We start from the raw sequence: 18,806 nt of genomic DNA on the forward strand, positions 1-18,806 counted from the left end.
GTGTGCGCGCACCTGAGTGTTTTCTTGTCTCTTTTATTAATTTCGGTGAACATTTTTAATAGGCTTGTCATTGCAAAACATCGTAGACAAAAAGACATTTACTCGTTTTTGTAATATACACAATTTGCAGGTGCTCGCCCAAACGCTGACCGGAATTGGAATTAATTGCTTTGTAGAGTGTATTTCATACCATGGTAGCTCAAATGACAGTTTTGTCACTGCAGGGTATGAAGAATATGCTATCCTCTCAAATCATATGAATTTTACTCGTTTCATCCTCTTTGACTCTTGGTCTGTAGCTGCCTGTGTGTCTGTGTAGCTGCACCTGTGTTTTCGTGCTCATACTTTTTCATGTGGTTCTATTAACTCCTTCATATTCTGATTTATTAGTTGCTTTTGTCATATGTTTATCATTTATAGGTTATATAGACAAATTGGAATTTTAGCATTAAAAGGGAATTTAAATCCAGCAAAATATCTCTTCATAAATCTTTTTCTTACATTTTTAAAAAACTTTCTTTATTGGGTTTGCAACAAGATGCCATGTAGTGTAGTTCATCGAACAGAGAGGGACGCTGTTGGCCAATGAGTTGTTGAGGAAGCATTAGTTGCAGTAGTACCTCCCCTATATCTCAACATATTATACTGGGAAATAGAGAGAGGCAGAGTTAACGGTCAGGATTGCCATGAACAGCATAAGCCAGGACAGCTAGGTGGGATTCTTTTTTTTCCACAATTTAGGATAAGTGCCATCTTGAGGAGCATTTGCGTGTATATATAAGTAAAAATCGGAACCTGGGCCGAAGAAACAGAGGGTTTTCTATTTTTCTTCACAGACGTGTCGACCGGAACGATGGGATGGCAAGTGCTGTTGTTTATCTCGGTGCTCTCTGTCAGTGTAGTGTGCGGGCAGGTCAGTTACTCCATCCCTGAGGAAATGAAAAAGGGGGCTCTAATAGGAAATATAGCCCAGGATTTAGGTTTGGGTGTGGAACGATTGCAGTCCGGTAAAGCTCGTATTTATACTGGTAACACTGAAGAATATATTGAGCTGGAGAGAGAAAGAGGAGCCCTGCTAATTAAAGGCAGAATAGACAGAGAATCGCTCTGCGGTCAAACAATGCCCTGCGCGCTCCATTTTCAAATGATCCTGGAAAACCCGATGGAGTTTTACACGGTGACTATTGAAATAACTGATATAAATGACAACCCTCCCACATTTGAGAGGGGGGAGATGAAATATGAAATTAGCGAATCATCTCTTAATGGAGCTCGTTTCGTCTTGGACAAAGCCATGGATGATGATGTTGGTGTCAACGGGTTGAACAGCTACGCCCTAAAACCCAGTGACAATTTCGCTCTGAAAACCATCAGTCGAGGAGATGGGACTAAACATGTCGAGATGGTTTTACAGAAACCCTTAGACCGAGAAAAGCATGAACATATATCTTTAATACTAACCGCTATTGATGGCGGTGAACCACAGCTCTCGGGAACAATGCAGATTCTCATAGCTGTTTTAGACGCAAATGATAATCCTCCCGTTTGTTCAAAAGCGGAATATAAAGCAAGTGTTACAGAGAACGCTCCTATTGGTACTGTAATTACTACCGTGAGGGCCACTGACATAGATAAAGGCAGTAACGGAAAAGTAACATACATGATCTCAAAATCTGGAGCTTCAAGTCTCTTTCAAATTGATGCAGAAAATGGAGTATTGACCTTAGTTGGTAATGTAGATTATGAAAAAAGGAGACTTTACGAACTTGATGTTCAGGTGTCAGATCAGGGAGGATTATCCGATGCATGTAAAGTGATAGTGGACGTGGCAGATACAAATGATAATCCCCCAACCATTAACATCATGTCTAATTCAAACACAGTATCTGAGAACGTGAAACCCGGGACGGTTGTAACAATGCTTAATATACAAGATCCAGACGCAAATGAAAACGGAAAAGTCATGTGTGTTTTGAACGAGAATATCCCTTTTGCCATTAAATCAACGACACACAATTTCTTTAGCGTTGTCACAGACAGTGATTTAGACAGAGAGAGAGCCTCTGAGTACAATATTACTGTGACCTGCTCTGATGAGGGAGTCCCCTCCCTCTCCAGCAGCGTCACTCTCACCTTACAGATCTCTGATGTGAATGACAACGCGCCTGTCTTTGAGAGGAGCTCATATGAGGCCTTCATTGTAGAAAACAACACACCAGGCCTCTCTATATTCACAGTGAAAGCCAGAGACGTTGACTGGAACCAGAATGCCCGTGTTTCTTACATACTGGAGGACTCCTCTGTTAACGGAGTGCCAGTCTCCTCATATGTGTCCGTTAGTGCTGATAGTGGAGTCATCCATGCAGTGCGCTCTTTTGACTACGAGCAGATCAAAGATTTCCACTTCCGCGTCAAAGCGCAGGATGGAGGCTCTCCTCCACTCAGTAGCAATGTGACTGTGAAAATATTGATCCAGGACCAGAACGACAACCCTCCTCAGGTTCTGTACCCAGTCCAGACTGGTGGCTCTCTGGTGGCTGAAATGGTGCCTCGTTCAGCAGATGTGGGCTATCTGGTGACTAAAGTGGTGGCTGTTGATGTGGACTCTGGACAGAATGCCTGGCTCTCCTATAAACTGCAGAAAGCCACAGACAGGGCACTGTTTGAAGTGGGCTTACAGAATGGAGAAATAAGAACTATCCGCCAAATCACTGATAAAGATGCAGTGAAACAAAGACTGACTGTTATAGTGGAGGACAACGGGCAGCCCTCTCGTTCAGCCTCAGTCATTGTTAACGTGGCGGTGGCGGACAGCTTCCCTGAAGTGCTGTCGGAGTTCACTGACTTTACACACGACAAGGAGTACAATGACAACCTGACTTTTTACTTAGTGTTGGCTCTAGCTGTAGTTTCCCTCCTCTTCATCACGTGTTTAGTGGTTATTATATCTGTGAAAATCTACAGATGGAGACAGTCTCGCATCCTGTATCACTCCAATCTCCCTGTGATTCCATATTATCCACCACGTTACTCAGACACTTTGGGCACCGGGACTCTCCAGCACGTGTACAATTACGAGGTGTGCAGGACGACTGACTCCAGAAAGAGTGACTGTAAGTTCGGCAGAGCTGGTAGTCAGAACGTGCTGATAATGGACCCCAGTTCTACAGGGACGATGCAGCGGATACAGAATGAAAAGAGCATCCTGGATGAACCAGACTCTCCTCTAGAGGTTAGTTAAATAGTTTAGATTCGCCTCTGTGTTTTCATATCTCTTTCAGTGTTTAGTTGCATTGATGGCGAACTGTTACACGCTATTCTGCCATTTTCAGAACCATAAACAGCGTCCCACAACCTACTTCTCAATCATTAGCCTGTTATACTGTATTTTTTTATCAAGTACGTTAATTTGACTTGGTTGCATTTTGTGTGAAAGGTGACTGATAAATCCTTTAGAGGTTATTCAACCTAAACATTTTTTTCAGACCTAATTATTAGTACAGCTTTTATTGTTTCAATAGTCGCATACCAGAATTTCAAACAAACAAAAAAGTTAATCTAGTTTATTCCTCTTTAACTGAACTTAACTACATAGCTACTATTATACAGAGTGAAAAAGTATATTGGACGAACCAGATTCTCGTCTAGAGTTTAGACTGATTTAATTGGTTCACCATTAGACACAACTGTCAAGTAACAACCAGTGGAGTATATCGTTTTAAGGGAAATTTTGTTTTAAGGTGATAAGTTTTTGTGCTCTATATAACAATGTGAACGAGTTTGTCTTTCAAACATTTTCTGTTTACTTTATGGTTACCCCAAAAATTTTCAAATAGGCTAATGATGATATGATTAGGAGGAGCAGTGGATGTAGAGGCAAAAGAAGCAGTATATAAATATTTTGGTGCCACTTTACAATAAGACTACCCTTATAAAGCATTAATCAATGGTTTATAATGAAGTTGTTAAATCAGTTAACACTTTATAAATCATAAATAAACAGTTATAAACAAGTTTTTCATACATTGATGCAGGTTCGCGATTCTCACATAATCAAGTTAATGCTTACTTCGCCTTACTAATGACTTATTCACCTTTTATTAATGAGTTACTAGTATTTATAGCTGGTAAAAGGGAGTCTTATAGTAACTCATTATTAAATTATTATGTGTTGGACACTTTACAATAAGGCTCCTTTTACCAGTTATAAATGGTGGTAAGTTGTTAGCATAACTAATGAGTAGTAAGCATTAACTTGATCTTGCCAAATAGTGAGCCTGAATCACTGTATTAAACTATTATAACTTGTTTGTAACTGATTATTTAAGATTTATAAAGTGTTAACAACTGAATTAATAACCTAATTTGAAACCACTAATAAATCTTTTATAATGGTAGTCTTATTGTTAAGTGGTACCAATATGTTTTATTGAAAGGTTTCAAAAATATTCTCCAAATATTATAAATCTATATAGCATTGCAGGGTGTGCAGTCTTGACAGCAGTTTTTGCTTTCATTCACGGTGGGTTCGTTTCAGAACTACGGACAGCGACTTTAGTTGTTGTAGTAGACACATTATAACTGCATGCTTAGCTTATCTGTCAAGTGCTATTTCCACAGTTTAAATATCGGGCTCTTCCTCTTTCCTTCTCAGTATCTGTTCCTAATTGTCACTATTTATGATAACCTTTCTTTCCTCAGCTCTCCCTCTCTCTACAGTCTCTCGATTCAGTTGGATTTATATCCACCTTCATCCGTGATACTTGTGTAAGATCTGATACACATATTAGGTTACCGTTGACTGTGTATTTGTTGTCTTCAGATCTATTATTATACTGAGTAGGACTGTAAACATGATGAATGTCAGTTTCTGCATGCAACCGTTTTGGAAGTCCAAGATATTACTGAAGTGGATGTATGGGTTTACAAGTAGTTGTCCCAGAGTTGAATTTTAGTTGGTGTTCTGCAGTTTTATAATATGGACTCTTAGTGCCGCTGTTGACCAGAGTGTTGATGAGTGAGAGCAGGGTTGAAGCAGCACCTCCCATGTAACATCGTCATAACACAGAGAGAACTCGAGGAGCAACGAACGGACAATTATGGTTGTGGATAATGATTGAAAAAGACAAACGAATTTCGACCTGCGAGTGAATGTCTTCCATTGAGAGTTTTGTACACCTGTTAATTTGAGATTGACATCGGATTTTCAGGGTTATTTATTTTATGGAATGTAAGCAGACTGTGGAGCCTCACTGGGAAACAATCGGATAGAACAATGAATCGGCAAGTACTGCTGTTTATCTCTTTCCTTTCCCTCGACTCAGTGTTCGGGCAGGTCAGCTACTCTATTCCGGAGGAAATGGCGAAAGGATCTTTAGTGGGCAACATAGCACAAGATTTAGGTTTAGAAATAAAACGTTTGATATCGGGCAAGGCTAAGATCTATACTAGAGACAGCGACGAGTACATTGAGCTGAACAGAGAGAGAGGAGTCCTCCTCCTCAAAGAGAGAATCGACAGAGAGGCGCTGTGTACGGACACGGCGCTCTGTGCTTTACATTTTCAGATCATTCTAGAGAATCCTATGGAATTTTACAGTGTCACAGTACAGATCACAGATATCAATGATAATGCTCCTACCTTTGAAAAAAATGAAATGAAATTCAAAATTAGCGAGTCAGCGATCACGGGGGCAAAATTTGTGCTAGAAAGAGCTGTGGATCTTGATGTTGGAATTAACGATCTCCAAAACTATGAATTAAAACCGACTGATCATTTTGTTCTGAAAGTGCATAATAACGCTGACGGAAACAAAAATGTTGAGATGGTGCTACAGAAACCTTTAGACAGAGAAAAACAGGAGAAGATTTCTCTTGTGTTAACGGCTGTAGATGGAGGAGAGCCGCAGATGTCAGGAACAATGCTGATTGTTATTACAGTTTTAGACGCTAATGATAATGCCCCCGTTTTTACACAGTCCACATACAAAACTACAGTTACTGAAAATTCACCTAAAGGCACAGTTGTAGCAACTGTTACAGCCTCAGATGCAGATCAAGGCTCTAACGGTAAAATAGCATATTCAATCACAAATACATTAGATAATGTAAGAAAAGTATTTGAGGTAAATGCGGAAACCGGCGAAGTTTCATTAATTGGCCATATTGACTTCGAAAGATCAAGACATTTTCAAATAAATTTACTTGCTAGTGACGAAGGAGGACTCACAGATTCTTGCAAATTAATTGTAGATGTGCAAGATGTAAATGACAACAAACCTGAAATTAACATAATGTCAAAGTCAAATGTGATATCAGAGGATGCCAAACTTAATACGGTCGTTACAATGATAAACATCGAGGACAAAGACTCAGGAGAAAATGGAAAAGTGCAATGTTTTATCAACGAAAATATGCCTTTCACTTTAAAAACAACAACAATTAATTTCTTTAGTTTAGTGACAGACAGTGATTTAGACAGAGAGAGAGCCTCTGAGTATAATATAACAGTGACCTGCTCTGATGAGGGAGTGCCCTCCCTCTCCAGCAGCGTCACTCTCACCTTACAGATCTCTGATGTGAATGACAACTCGCCTGTCTTTGAGAGGAGCTCATATGAGGCCTACATTGTAGAAAACAACACACCAGGCCTCTCTATATTCACAGTGAAAGCCAGAGACGCTGACTGGAACCAGAATGCCCATGTTTCTTACATACTGGAGGACTCCTCTGTTAACGGAGTGCCAGTCTCCTCATATGTGTCTGTTAGTGCTGATAGTGGAGTCATCCATGCAGTGCGCTCTTTTGACTACGAGCAGGTCAAATATTTTCACTTCTGCGTCAAAGCTCAGGATGGAGGCTCTCCTCCACTCAGTAGCAATGTGACTGTGAAAATACTTATCCAAGACCAGAACGACAACCCCCCTCAGGTCCTGTATCCAGTCCAGACTGGTGGCTCTCTGGTGGCTGAAATGGTGCCTCGTTCAGCAGATGTGGGCTATCTGGTGACTAAAGTGGTGGCTGTTGATGTGGACTCTGGACAGAATGCCTGGCTCTCCTATAAACTGCAGAAAGCCACAGACAGGGCGCTGTTTGAAGTGGGCTTACAGAATGGAGAAATAAGAACTATCCGCCAAGTCACTGATAAAGATGCAGTGAAACAAAGACTGACTGTTATAGTGGAGGACAACGGGCAGCCCTCTCGTTCAGCTACAGTCATTGTTAATGTGGCGGTGGCAGACAGCTTCCCTGAAGTGCTGTCGGAGTTCACTGACTTTACACACGACAAGGAGTACAATGACAACCTGACTTTTTACTTAGTGTTGGCTCTGGCTGTAGTTTCCTTCCTCTTCATCACATGTTTAGTGGTTATTATATCAGTGAAAATCTACAGATGGAGACAGTCTCGCATCCTGTATCACTCCAATCTCCCTGTGATTCCATATTATCCACCACGTTACTCAGACACTTTGGGGACAGGGACTCTCCAACATGTGTACAACTACGAAGTGTGCAGGACGACTGACTCCAGGAAGAGTGACTGTAAGTTCGGCAGAGCTGGTAGTCAGAATGTGCTAATAATGGCCCCCAGTTCTACAGGAACGATGCAGCGGATACGGAATGAAAAGAGCATCCTGGATGAACCAGACTCTCCTCTAGAGGTTAGTCAAATAGTTTAGCTTTGTCTCTGTGCCTTCATACCTCTATCAGTGTTTGGTTGTATTACCATGAACAGCATCCCACAACCGACTTCTAAATCAATTGCCTGTTATTTTGTTTAATACCAACCTTTCTTTGACTTGGTTGCATTTCATGCAAAAGCAGACTTATAAATCCTTCAGAGGTAAAACAAATTATACATTGTTTTTCAGGCTTGTTTTATAGTACACCTTTAATTTTTTTCAGCAGAAAATATTGGCATTTGGGAATTGGGAACACTTAAATTTGCCATTGTAGTCTCTGCATCTTGAATTATATGCTCATTTTAGAACGTTTATGTTTTAGCTGTTTTTACTGATCTCTTTTTATTAGCAACATATGAGAGTACACTGGCTTTGGTGTTAAACTTGGTGTCAATATTTACTTTAATATCTATCTTATTGTTTCAGTTTTTAAACATTTTTGTTTTCTCATGGTCTCAAATTAGGCACAATAAGGATTTATTAAACACTTATTTTACACATGGTTTCCTGATGAATTTCTTTTTTTTCACAAACATCAGTTAAACTTGAAATTTTCTTATGTTGAAATCACTTCACATACCATAAAACCATTTGTCATAGTCATGCGGTCAGTTCAGAAAACTTTCATAATTTCAGGACCTCGGACAGCGACATTTTTAGACTCAGGCTTTTCCTCTCCATGTCAGTATCTTTCATTGTCTTATTAGTTTAATCTTCCAGCCGTTATTCCTTGTTATTTGCCAATCTATTTTAAGCAAGTTTTGCTTTGATACTTTCAGTAAGATGTGATTTTTGTACTCATGGATACATTATTGTGCCTGAAGATTCAAATAAAAGTGAGATGGTAGAACCATCAGCTGTCTTGAAGTGGTGACTCACCGTTTGCTAAGAGGATAATGTTCCTTGCATGGCTATTGTTGTCTTATTCCCTGTTAGACTTTCTTAACAGTATATCTTCTGGATGGATTCATTCATGCTGGTTTTCTGCAGTTTTGCAGTGTGAACTCATAGGGCCGCTGTTGACCAGATTGTTGATGACTGAGAGTAGAGTTGTAGCAGCACCTCCCATGTAACGTCGACATAACTAAGAGAGACAACGACAGGAAAGAGCGAACATTCGGAATCTGTTGAATATCTGATACCAGATACGACGACCACTCGGGCTGTTTTTTTCCAGTGTGTGGATCATATAGTTGAAAATTGATGCTTGACAGTGTAATGGATTTCAGTTAATGAGATATATCACCGGACTGCGGAACATCGATGAGAAAATACGCGGATAGAACAATGAAAGGACAGGCGCTGTTGTTTCTCTCTCTCCTTTCCCTCGGCTCCGTAACTGGGCAGGTCAGCTACACAATACCGGAGGAAATGGCGAAAGGGTCTTTAGTCGGTAACATAGCGCAGGATTTAGGCTTAGAAACCAAACGTTTGACTTCTGGTAAAGCTCGAATTTATTCCCGAGAAACCGATGAGTACATCGAGCTGAACAGAGAAAGGGGAGTCCTCCTTGTTAAAGAGAGAATCGACAGAGAGGCGCTGTGCAGACAGACGACATTGTGTGCTTTACATTTTCAGATTATATTAGAAAATCCTATGGAGTTTTACTCTGTTACAGTCCAGATTACTGACATAAATGATAATACTCCGACCTTTGAGGAAGTTGAAATCGAATTCAAAATTAGCGAGTCAGCAATTACCGGGGCAAAATTTGTGCTGGAAAGAGCTGTGGATCTTGATGTTGGAATCAATTATCTTCAAAGGTACGAATTAAAACCGACAGATAATTTTGTTCTGAAAGTGCACAATAATGCTGATGGAAACAAAAATGTTGAGATGGTGCTACAGAAACCTTTAGACAGAGAGAAACAGGAGCAGATTTCTCTTGTGTTAACGGCTGTAGATGGAGGAGAGCCGCAGATGTCAGGAACAATGCTGATTGTTATTACAGTTTTAGACGTCAATGATAATGCCCCCGTTTTTACACAGTCCACATACAAAGCTACAGTTACTGAGAATTCACCGAAAGGCACAGTTGTAACAACTGTTACAGCCTCAGATGCAGATCAAGGGTCTAACAGTAAAATAACGTATTCAATCATAAATAGAGATGATGTAAGGAAAGTGTTTAAGATAAACAGCGAAAACGGCGAAGTTACTTTAGTTGCAAATATTGACTTTGAGGAGTCCGGAAGTTTTCAATTAAATTTACGTGCTAGTGACGAAGGAGGACTCACAGATTCTTGCAAATTAATTGTAGATGTGCAAGATGTAAATGACAACAACCCAGAAATCAACATAATGTCAAAGTCAAATGTGATATCAGAAGATGCCAAACTTAATACAGTCGTTACAATGATAAATATCGAGGACAAAGACTCAGGAGAAAATGGAAAAGTGCAATGTTTTATCAACGAAAATATGCCTTTCACTTTAAAAACAACAACAATTAATTTCTACAGTTTGGTGACAGACAGTGATTTAGACAGAGAGAGAGCCTCTGAGTATAATATAACAGTGACCTGTTCTGATGAGGGAGTGCCCTCCCTCTCCAGCAGCGTCACTCTCACCTTACAGATCTCTGATGTGAATGACAACGCGCCTGTCTTTGAGAGGAGCTCATATGAGGCCTACATGGTAGAAAACAACACACCAGGCCTCTCTATATTCACAGTGAAAGCCAGAGACGCTGACTGGAACCAGAATGCCCGTGTTTCTTACATACTGGAGGACTCCTCTGTTAACGGAGTGCCAGTCTCCTCATACGTGTCCGTTAGTGCTGATAGTGGAGTCATCCATGCAGTGCGCTCCTTTGACTACGAGCAGATCAAAGATTTCCACTTCCGCGTCAAAGCGCAGGATGGAGGCTCTCCTCCACTCAGTAGCAATGTGACTGTGAAAATACTGATCCAGGACCAGAACGACAACACTCCTCAGGTTCTGTACCCAGTCCAGACTGGTGGCTCTCTGGTGGCTGAAATGGTGCCTCGTTCAGCAGATGTGGGCTATCTGGTGACTAAAGTGGTGGCTGTTGATGTGGACTCTGGACAGAATGCCTGGCTCTCCTATAAACTGCAGAAAGCCACTGACAGGGCGCTGTTTGAAGTGGGCTTACAGAATGGAGAAATAAGAACTATCCGCCAAGTCACTGATAAAGATGCAGTGAAACAAAGACTGACTGTTATAGTGGAGGACAACGGGCAGCCCTCTCGTTCAGCTACAGTCATTGTTAACGTGGCGGTGGCAGACAGCTTCCCTGAAGTGCTGTCGGAGTTCACTGATTTTGCACACGACAAGGAGTACAATGACAACCTGACTTTTTACTTAGTGTTGGCTCTGGCTGTAGTTTCCTTCCTCTTCATCACGTGTTTAGTGGTTATTATATCAGTGAAAATCTACAGATGGAGACAGTCTCGCATCCTGTATCACTCCAATCTCCCTGTGATTCCATATTATCCACCACGTTACTCAGACACTTTGGGGACAGGGACTCTCCAACACGTGTACAACTACGAGGTGTGCAGGACGACTGACTCCAGAAAGAGTGACTGTAAGTTTGGCAGAGCTGGTAGTCAGAACGTGCTGATAATGGACCCCAGTTCTACAGGGACGATGCAGCGGATACAGAATGAAAAGAGCATCCTGGATGAACCAGACTCTCCTCTAGAGGTTAGAATGCTTTAACTTTTCCACACAGTATTACCAATGATATTTTTTTTAAATTTTAAACTCGAAGATTTTTAGTAGAAATAATGCGGCAAAAGTATTTCATAAGATAATCTTCCTGATCTCTTAAACCCTCTTCCTTTACACCTTAGGCCTATTATATTACTTTCCGTTTTTAATTTTTATTTCATCAGTGCTTCATTTTCGATGTCAACCTCTTTGCCACAGTTCACTTGCTTGATTTAGACTTATTATCAATACCTATGTTGGTTTCATGTAACTTAGCGTGTACCAGAGGTAAATACACAACAGCTATCTGTTACATAGGCTTATTTACTTTGCGTTGTGCATGAAGGCTCTACTGATTGTTTCAGCACCCCGTACCCATACACATCAACATTTCTCTTACATTTTTTGACTTTTTGAATATACACTAACGTTTTTAAAATAATAACATGGTTGACAGAGTTATATTTCTTGGCCAGCATTAATGTCTTTTGTGGAAATCATTCACACAAAAGTTATTCAATGCAGGATTTTGATTTTTGAGAGGGGACTTGTGCGGGGCACCCATGTCAATCTTTAGTCATAATTTGTCAGTTTCAGAACAGTGGACAGCAACTTCCGCTTCCTTTTTTTCTATTCAATGTATCCGCTTTATGTTGTACGGTCTTTTGGTGTTTTTGTTTAAAGTTTTTCATTACTTTAAATATGATTGAGTATATAAATACAGCATTTGAAAGTGACTAAGTAAGTGATTGTATAAATCATGCAAACATAACTTTAAAGACAATCCGCAGAGGTTTGGGAATATGTTAAAACTGTTTCCGTGTCTATATTGATATTTGTTCATATTCTGATTTTTTCATGGCAAGTTCTCTGAACAGAGATTCGTTTATGTTCGATTTCTGCAGTTTTATAATGTGGACTCTTAGGGCCGCTGTTGACCAGAGTGTCGACGGCTGACTGAAGGGTTGTAGCAGCACCTCCCATGTAACGTCCACATAATAAAGAAAGAGCACGACGAGAAAGAATGGACACTCGACTTATACAAATGATTGGAAAACGTTTTTGAGACTTTCCTTCTTTTGTGTGGATTATAAAGGATCCATTTTACATTTGATATTGGAATCGATATCAGTTTTATTTGATACACATTGAATTCAACTGAAGCAATTCGGAAAGAACAATGACAAGGCAAGTACTGCTGTTCGTGTCACTCCTGTCTGTCGGCTCGGTGCTCGGGCAGGTCAGCTACACCATTCCTGAGGAAATGGCCAAAGGATTTTTAGTAGGTAATATAGCACATGATTTAGGTTTACAAACCAAACGTCTAGCATCTGGCAAAGCTCGAATTTATACCAGGGACAGCGGCGACTACATCGAGCTGAACAGAGACAGAGGAGTCCTCCTTGTTAAAGAGAGAATCGACAGAGAGGCGTTGTGCAGACAGACGACGCTCTGTGCTTTACATTTTCAGATTATTTTAGAAAATCCTATGGAATTTTACACGGTTACAGTCCAGATTACTGACATAAATGATAATGCACCGACCTTTGAAAAAAGTGAAATGAAATTCAAAATAAGCGAGTCAGCGATCACCGGGGCAAAATTTGTGCTGGGAAGGGCTGTGGATCTTGATGTTGGAATTAACGATCTTAAGAGCTACGAATTAAAGCCAACTGATAATTTTGTTCTGAAAGTGCACAATAATGCTGATGGAAACAAAAATGTTGAGATGGTGCTACAGAAACCTTTAGACAGAGAGAAACAGGAGCAGATTTCTCTTGTGTTAACGGCTGTAGATGGAGGAGAGCCGCAGATGTCAGGAACAATGCTGATTGTTATTACAGTTTTAGACGTCAATGATAATGCCCCCGTTTTTACACAGTCCACATACAAAGCTACAGTTACTGAGAATTCACCTAAAGGCACAGTTGTAGCAACTGTTACAGCCTCAGATGCAGATCAAGGCTCTAACAGTAAAATAGCATATTCAATCACGAACACGTTAGATGATATTGCGAAAGTATTTGAGGTAAATGAGGAAAACGGTAAAATTACTTTAGTTGGAAACATTGATTTTGAAGAGTCTAGAAACTATCAAATAGATTTACTTGCTAGTGACGAAGGAGGACTCACAGATTCCTGTAAATTAATTGTCGACGTGCAAGATGTAAATGACAACAAACCTGAAATTAATATAATGTCGAAGTCAAACGTGATTTCAGAAGATGCCAAACTTAATACGGTCGTTACAATGATAAACATCGAGGACAAAGACTCAGGAGAAAATGGAAAAGTACAATGTTTTATCAACGAAAATATGCCTTTCACTTTAAAAACATCAAACACTAATTTCTATAGTTTAGTGACGGACAGGGAATTAGACAGAGAGAGAGCCTCTGAGTATAATATAACATTGACCTGCTCTGATGAGGGAGTACCCTCCCTCTCCAGCAGCGTCACTCTCACCTTACAGATCTCTGATGTGAATGACAACGCGCCTGTCTTTGAGAGGAGCTCATATGAGGCCTACATTGTAGAAAACAACACACCAGGCCTCTCTATATTCACAGTGAAAGCCAGAGACGCTGACTGGAAGCAGAATGCCCGTGTTTCTTACATACTGGAGGACTCTTCTGTTAACGGAGTGCCAGTCTCCTCATATGTGTCCGTTAGTGCTGATAGTGGAGTCATCCATGCAGTGCGCTCTTTTGACTACGAGCAGATCAAAGATTTCCACTTCCGCGTCAAAGCGCAGGATGGAGGCTCTCCTCCACTCAGTAGCAATGTGACTGTGAAAATACTGATCCAGGACCAGAACGACAACCCTCCTCAGGTTCTGTACCCAGTCCAGACTGGGGGCTCTCTGGTGGCTGAAATGGTGCCTCGTTCAGCAGATGTGGGCTATCTGGTGACTAAAGTGGTGGCTGTTGATGTGGACTCTGGACAGAATGCCTGGCTCTCCTATAAACTGCAGAAAGCCACAGACAGGGCGCTGTTTGAAGTGGGCATACAGAATGGAGAAATAAGAACTATCCGCCAAGTCACTGATAAAGATGCAGTGAAACAAAGACTGACTGTTATAGTGGAGGACAACGGGAAGCCCTCTCGGTCAGCTACAGTCATTGTTAATGTGGCGGTGGCAGACAGCTTCCCTGAAGTGCTGTCGGAGTTCACTGACTTTACACACGACAAGGACTACAATGACAACCTGACTTTTTACTTAGTGTTGGCTCTGGCTGTAGTTTCCTTCCTCTTCATCACGTGTTTAGTGGTTATTATATCAGTGAAAATTTACAGATGGAGACAGTCTCGCATCCTGTATCACTCCAATCTCCCTGTGATTCCATATTATCCACCACGTTACTCAGACACTTTGGGGACAGGGACTCTCCAACACGTGTACAATTACGAGGTGTGCAGGACGACTGACTCCAGAAAGAGTGACTGTAAATTCGGCAGAGCTGGTAGTCAGAACGTGCTGATAATGGACCCCAGTTCTACAGGGACGATGCAGCGGATACAGAATGAAAAGAGCATCCTGGATGAACCAGACTCTCCTATAGAGGTTAGAAAATTTTCTCCTTTGGTTTTGTAAGGGTTGCATGTTTATATATGTCTGCTCGCTGACAATTTAGTTTCAGCACCTCGGACAGAGTCAGTCCCATGTAACCTGCTTCTCCTTTCTATCTCTCATATCCCGTGTGATACAACTGTAATAATATGTTTTAATTTTTGTGGGTTATTCTTACTTTGTTTTTATTTTGTGGCTGTAGTTACATGTTATCTATATTTTTTTGACGTTTTGATGGACGGACCTCCCCCTTTTCATAATTATTTTTAAAGGTTTTCCATCATACCAATGATGCACCTTCCTAACTGTTCCAACTGATAACTTTACTCTTGTAATTTCATTCCTTGAACTCCGTGGGCCGCTGTTGGTCAACGTGTTGCAGTTGGAGAGAGGATCTGAAGCAGATCCTCCCATGTCATGTTGGTATTTTAGTAGAAAGAAAAGAGGAGAAAGCACTGTTCACTGACAGATAACCCATTAGACGGACACATCAAGCGGATAGATTCGCCTTCAAAATTTGTGGATTATATCAACATTTTTAAATTTATTTTCACATGAAGATATTTGTGTTGTGAAAGCGAGTGTAACACCTTCTTTTGTGGGGCAACGTAGACTGTGGATAGAACAATGAGACGGCAAGTACTGTTTTTCATCTTGATCGTCTCTCTTGGTTCAGTTCTCGGACAAGTTAGCTACTCTATTCCAGAGGAAATGGCAAAAGGCTCTGTGGTGGGCAACATAGCACGGGATTTAGGTTTAGATGTGAAGAGATTAAAGGCAGGTAAAGCCCGTATATTTACGGGCGACAGTGCAGAATACATCGAGCTGAGCAAAGAAAGAGGAGTCCTCCTGGTGAAAGAGAGAATCGACAGAGAGGCGCTCTGCAGACAGACGACGCCTTGTGCGTTACATCTGCAGATTATTCTAGAAAACCCGATGGAGCTTTTTCGAATAACAGTAGAGATTATTGACATCAATGACAACAGCCCCAGTTTTAAAAATGATGAGAAACGTTTTGAAATTAGCGAATCCGCAGTCACAGGATCTAAATTTGTATTAGACAGAGCGGTCGATGAAGACATTGGCATGAATGGTCTGAAAAATTACAGTTTGAAACCTACGGAGAATTTTGTACTGAAAATACAAAGTCAGGCGGATGGAAATAAAAAGGTTGAGATGGTTTTACACAAGCCGTTAGATCGAGAGAAAGAGGAACAAATATCATTGTTGTTAACAGCGATAGATGGAGGAGAACCTCAGATGTCTGGTACAGTAAAGATTTATGTGACCGTGCTCGATGTAAACGACAATGCTCCTGTTTTTACGCAATCAGTTTACAAGGCGGCAATAGCAGAAAATTCTCGGAAGGGAACAACACTGACAACAGTCAGTACTTCTGATGCAGATAAAGGAACAAATGGGGAAGTTTCTTATTCAGTATCGACCACTATGGACAGTGTGTCTGATATATTTACAATAAATGAAAATGGTGAAGTAATATTAGTTGGTGAAGTTGACTTTGAAAATGCCAAGTATTTCCAAATTGACATTGAGGCTAAAGACAGTGGTGGTCTTTCTGATTCCAGTAAGATTATAGTTGATGTTATTGATGTTAATGATAATAAGCCTGGGATCAGTATGCTTTCCAAATCTGATTCAATCCCAGAAGATTCTCCTCAAAATACAGTTATAGTTATCTTCAGTGTCCTTGACCCAGATTCAGCTAACAATGGTCAAGTGAACTGCAGAATAAATGGTTACATACCATTTACTATAAGCACTTCTTCAACTGATTTCTATAGCTTGGTGACAGACAGTGAATTAGACAGAGAGAGAGCCTCTGAGTATAATATAACAGTGACCTGCTCTGATGAGGGAGTGCCCTCCCTCTCCAGCAGCGTCACTCTCACCTTACAGATCTCTGATGTGAATGACAACGCGCCTGTCTTTGAGAGGAGCTCATATGAGGCCTACATTGTAGAAAACAACACACCAGGCCTCTCTATATTCACAGTGAAAGCCAGAGACGCTGACTGGAACCAGAATGCCCGTGTTTCTTACATACTGGAGGACTCCTCTGTTAACGGAGTGCCAGTCTCCTCATATGTGTCCGTTAGTGCTGATAGTGGAGTCATCCATGCAGTGCGCTCTTTTGACTACGAGCAGATCAAAGATTTCCACTTCCGCGTCAAAGCGCAGGATGGAGGCTCTCCTCCACTCAGTAGCAATGTGACTGTGAAAATACTGATCCAGGACCAGAACGACAACCCTCCTCAGGTTCTGTACCCAGTCCAGACTGGTGGCTCTCTGGTGGCTGAAATGGTGCCTCGTTCAGCAGATGTGGGCTATCTGGTGACTAAAGTGGTGGCTGTTGATGTGGACTCTGGACAGAATGCCTGGCTCTCCTATAAACTGCAGAAAGCCACAGACAGGGCGCTGTTTGAAGTGGGCTTACAGAATGGAGAAATAAGAACTATCCGCCAAGTCACTGATAAAGATGCAGTGAAACAAAGACTGACTGTTATAGTGGAGGACAACGGGCAGCCCTCTCGGTCAGCTACAGTCATTGTTAACGTGGCGGTGGCGGACAGCTTCCCTGAAGTGCTGTCGGAGTTCACTGACTTTACACACGACAAGGAATACAATGACAACCTGACTTTTTTCTTAGTGTTGGCTCTGGCTGTAGTTTCCTTCCTTTTCATCACGTGTTTAGTGGTTATTATATCAGTGAAAATCTACAGATGGAGACAGTCTCGCATCCTGTATCACTCCAATCTCCCTGTGATTCCATATTATCCACCACGTTACTCAGACACTTTGGGGACAGGGACTCTCCAACACGTGTACAATTACGAGGTGTGCAGGACGACTGACTCCAGAAAGAGTGACTGTAAGTTCGGCAGAGCTGATAGTCAGAACGTGCTGATAATGGACCCCAGTTCTACAGGGACGATGCAGCGGATACAGAATGAAAAGAGCATCCTGGATGAACCAGACTCTCCTCTAGAGGTTAGTCTCATGGAATGACATAAAGTGTTGCATTACACCCTTAATGGCAGCAGTTTTTCTTTATCTGTTTATTACGTTGCACACTAAACTGGAGGCTCTTGGAAAGCTAGGAATTGCGATATCGTTTACATTTTTCACCCTCACAAGAAACCATCCTTAATGGTTTCATAAACAGATCTTCAACAACCATCTCTTCACCTCATAGTTTTATTAAACCTGCACGCAACCTTAAGCATAATTCAGGTGTGTGAAAAGTATAGGAATGTTTTGGATTAGTTACTGAAAAACTGAATTTCCTGTTAAAAAACTTTTGCTATTAATTTTAATCTAGGGTCATGCATAATCATCACTTTTTGTTTACTAAGTTGGATCTAAGTGTTTGATAAGAAATTCAGAGGGGTATTTGCAATGTCACAGAATGACAGACAGATTATTTTTTCTTTGGGTGAAATGCCCATTGGATCCATACGTGATTCACAGTGTGCCTTACTTCTTTATTTCTTTCTGCTGAACTACTGTCATATTCCCTACACTATTTGATAACAAATTTGTAATTCATAAATTGTTTGAAAATGATGATGCCGTCTTGAAGACTGCAGCTGTTATTTGCTGATGTCACTGTTAGCTGAAGTTTACAAATATAGAGATTTTGTACCAATATATACTGTTGCCCATAAAGTTGGAATAATTTTTTTTCAGACACAATCCTCTGTTTATTCCTATTTAAATGCATCAATAATCACTTTGGAAGAGATTGACTACTAAAGTTTTGAGAAGATATACACTTTATCTGTCAAGAATAAATCGCATTGTCACAATCATTTCATGGAAAGAGGTAAAAAATATTTTATTCCAACTTCATGAGCAACA

General features: G+C 40.8%; 5 protein-coding genes across 5 annotated transcripts; all 5 read left to right on the forward strand.

Moving 5' to 3' along the window:
* Positions 1 to 781: 781 nt before the first annotated feature.
* LOC111232534 (protocadherin gamma-A2-like) lies at positions 782 to 3,241 on the forward strand. The gene has a single exon (XM_022760109.1). The coding sequence runs from the start codon at positions 854 to 856 to the stop codon at positions 3,239 to 3,241; it is 2,388 nt and encodes a 795-aa protein (XP_022615830.1). The 5' UTR covers positions 782 to 853.
* A 1,934-nt stretch (positions 3,242 to 5,175) lies between these two features.
* LOC111232535 (protocadherin beta-16-like) lies at positions 5,176 to 7,678 on the forward strand. The gene has a single exon (XM_022760110.1). The coding sequence runs from the start codon at positions 5,276 to 5,278 to the stop codon at positions 7,676 to 7,678; it is 2,403 nt and encodes an 800-aa protein (XP_022615831.1). The 5' UTR covers positions 5,176 to 5,275.
* A 1,191-nt stretch (positions 7,679 to 8,869) lies between these two features.
* On the forward strand, positions 8,870 to 11,365 carry LOC111232536 (protocadherin gamma-A5-like). The gene has a single exon (XM_022760111.1). It carries the CDS (start codon positions 8,945 to 8,947, stop codon positions 11,363 to 11,365), a length of 2,421 nt encoding a protein of 806 aa, XP_022615832.1. The 5' UTR covers positions 8,870 to 8,944.
* A 1,165-nt stretch (positions 11,366 to 12,530) lies between these two features.
* On the forward strand, positions 12,531 to 14,951 carry LOC111232537 (protocadherin beta-16-like). The gene has a single exon (XM_022760112.1). It carries the CDS (start codon positions 12,537 to 12,539, stop codon positions 14,949 to 14,951), a length of 2,415 nt encoding a protein of 804 aa, XP_022615833.1. The 5' UTR covers positions 12,531 to 12,536.
* A 603-nt stretch (positions 14,952 to 15,554) lies between these two features.
* Positions 15,555 to 17,954, forward strand: LOC111232538 (protocadherin beta-4-like). The gene is made up of 2 exons (XM_022760113.1): positions 15,555 to 15,876; positions 17,161 to 17,954. The coding sequence occupies exons 1-2, from the start codon at positions 15,555 to 15,557 to the stop codon at positions 17,952 to 17,954; spliced, it is 1,116 nt and encodes a 371-aa protein (XP_022615834.1).
* Positions 17,955 to 18,806: the final 852 nt, after the last annotated feature.

This window comes from Seriola dumerili, unplaced genomic scaffold (genome assembly GCF_002260705.1).
Source record: "Seriola dumerili isolate Sdu_G_001 unplaced genomic scaffold, Sdu_1.0 BDQW01000331.1, whole genome shotgun sequence".
NCBI lineage: Eukaryota > Metazoa > Chordata > Actinopteri > Carangiformes > Carangidae > Seriola > Seriola dumerili.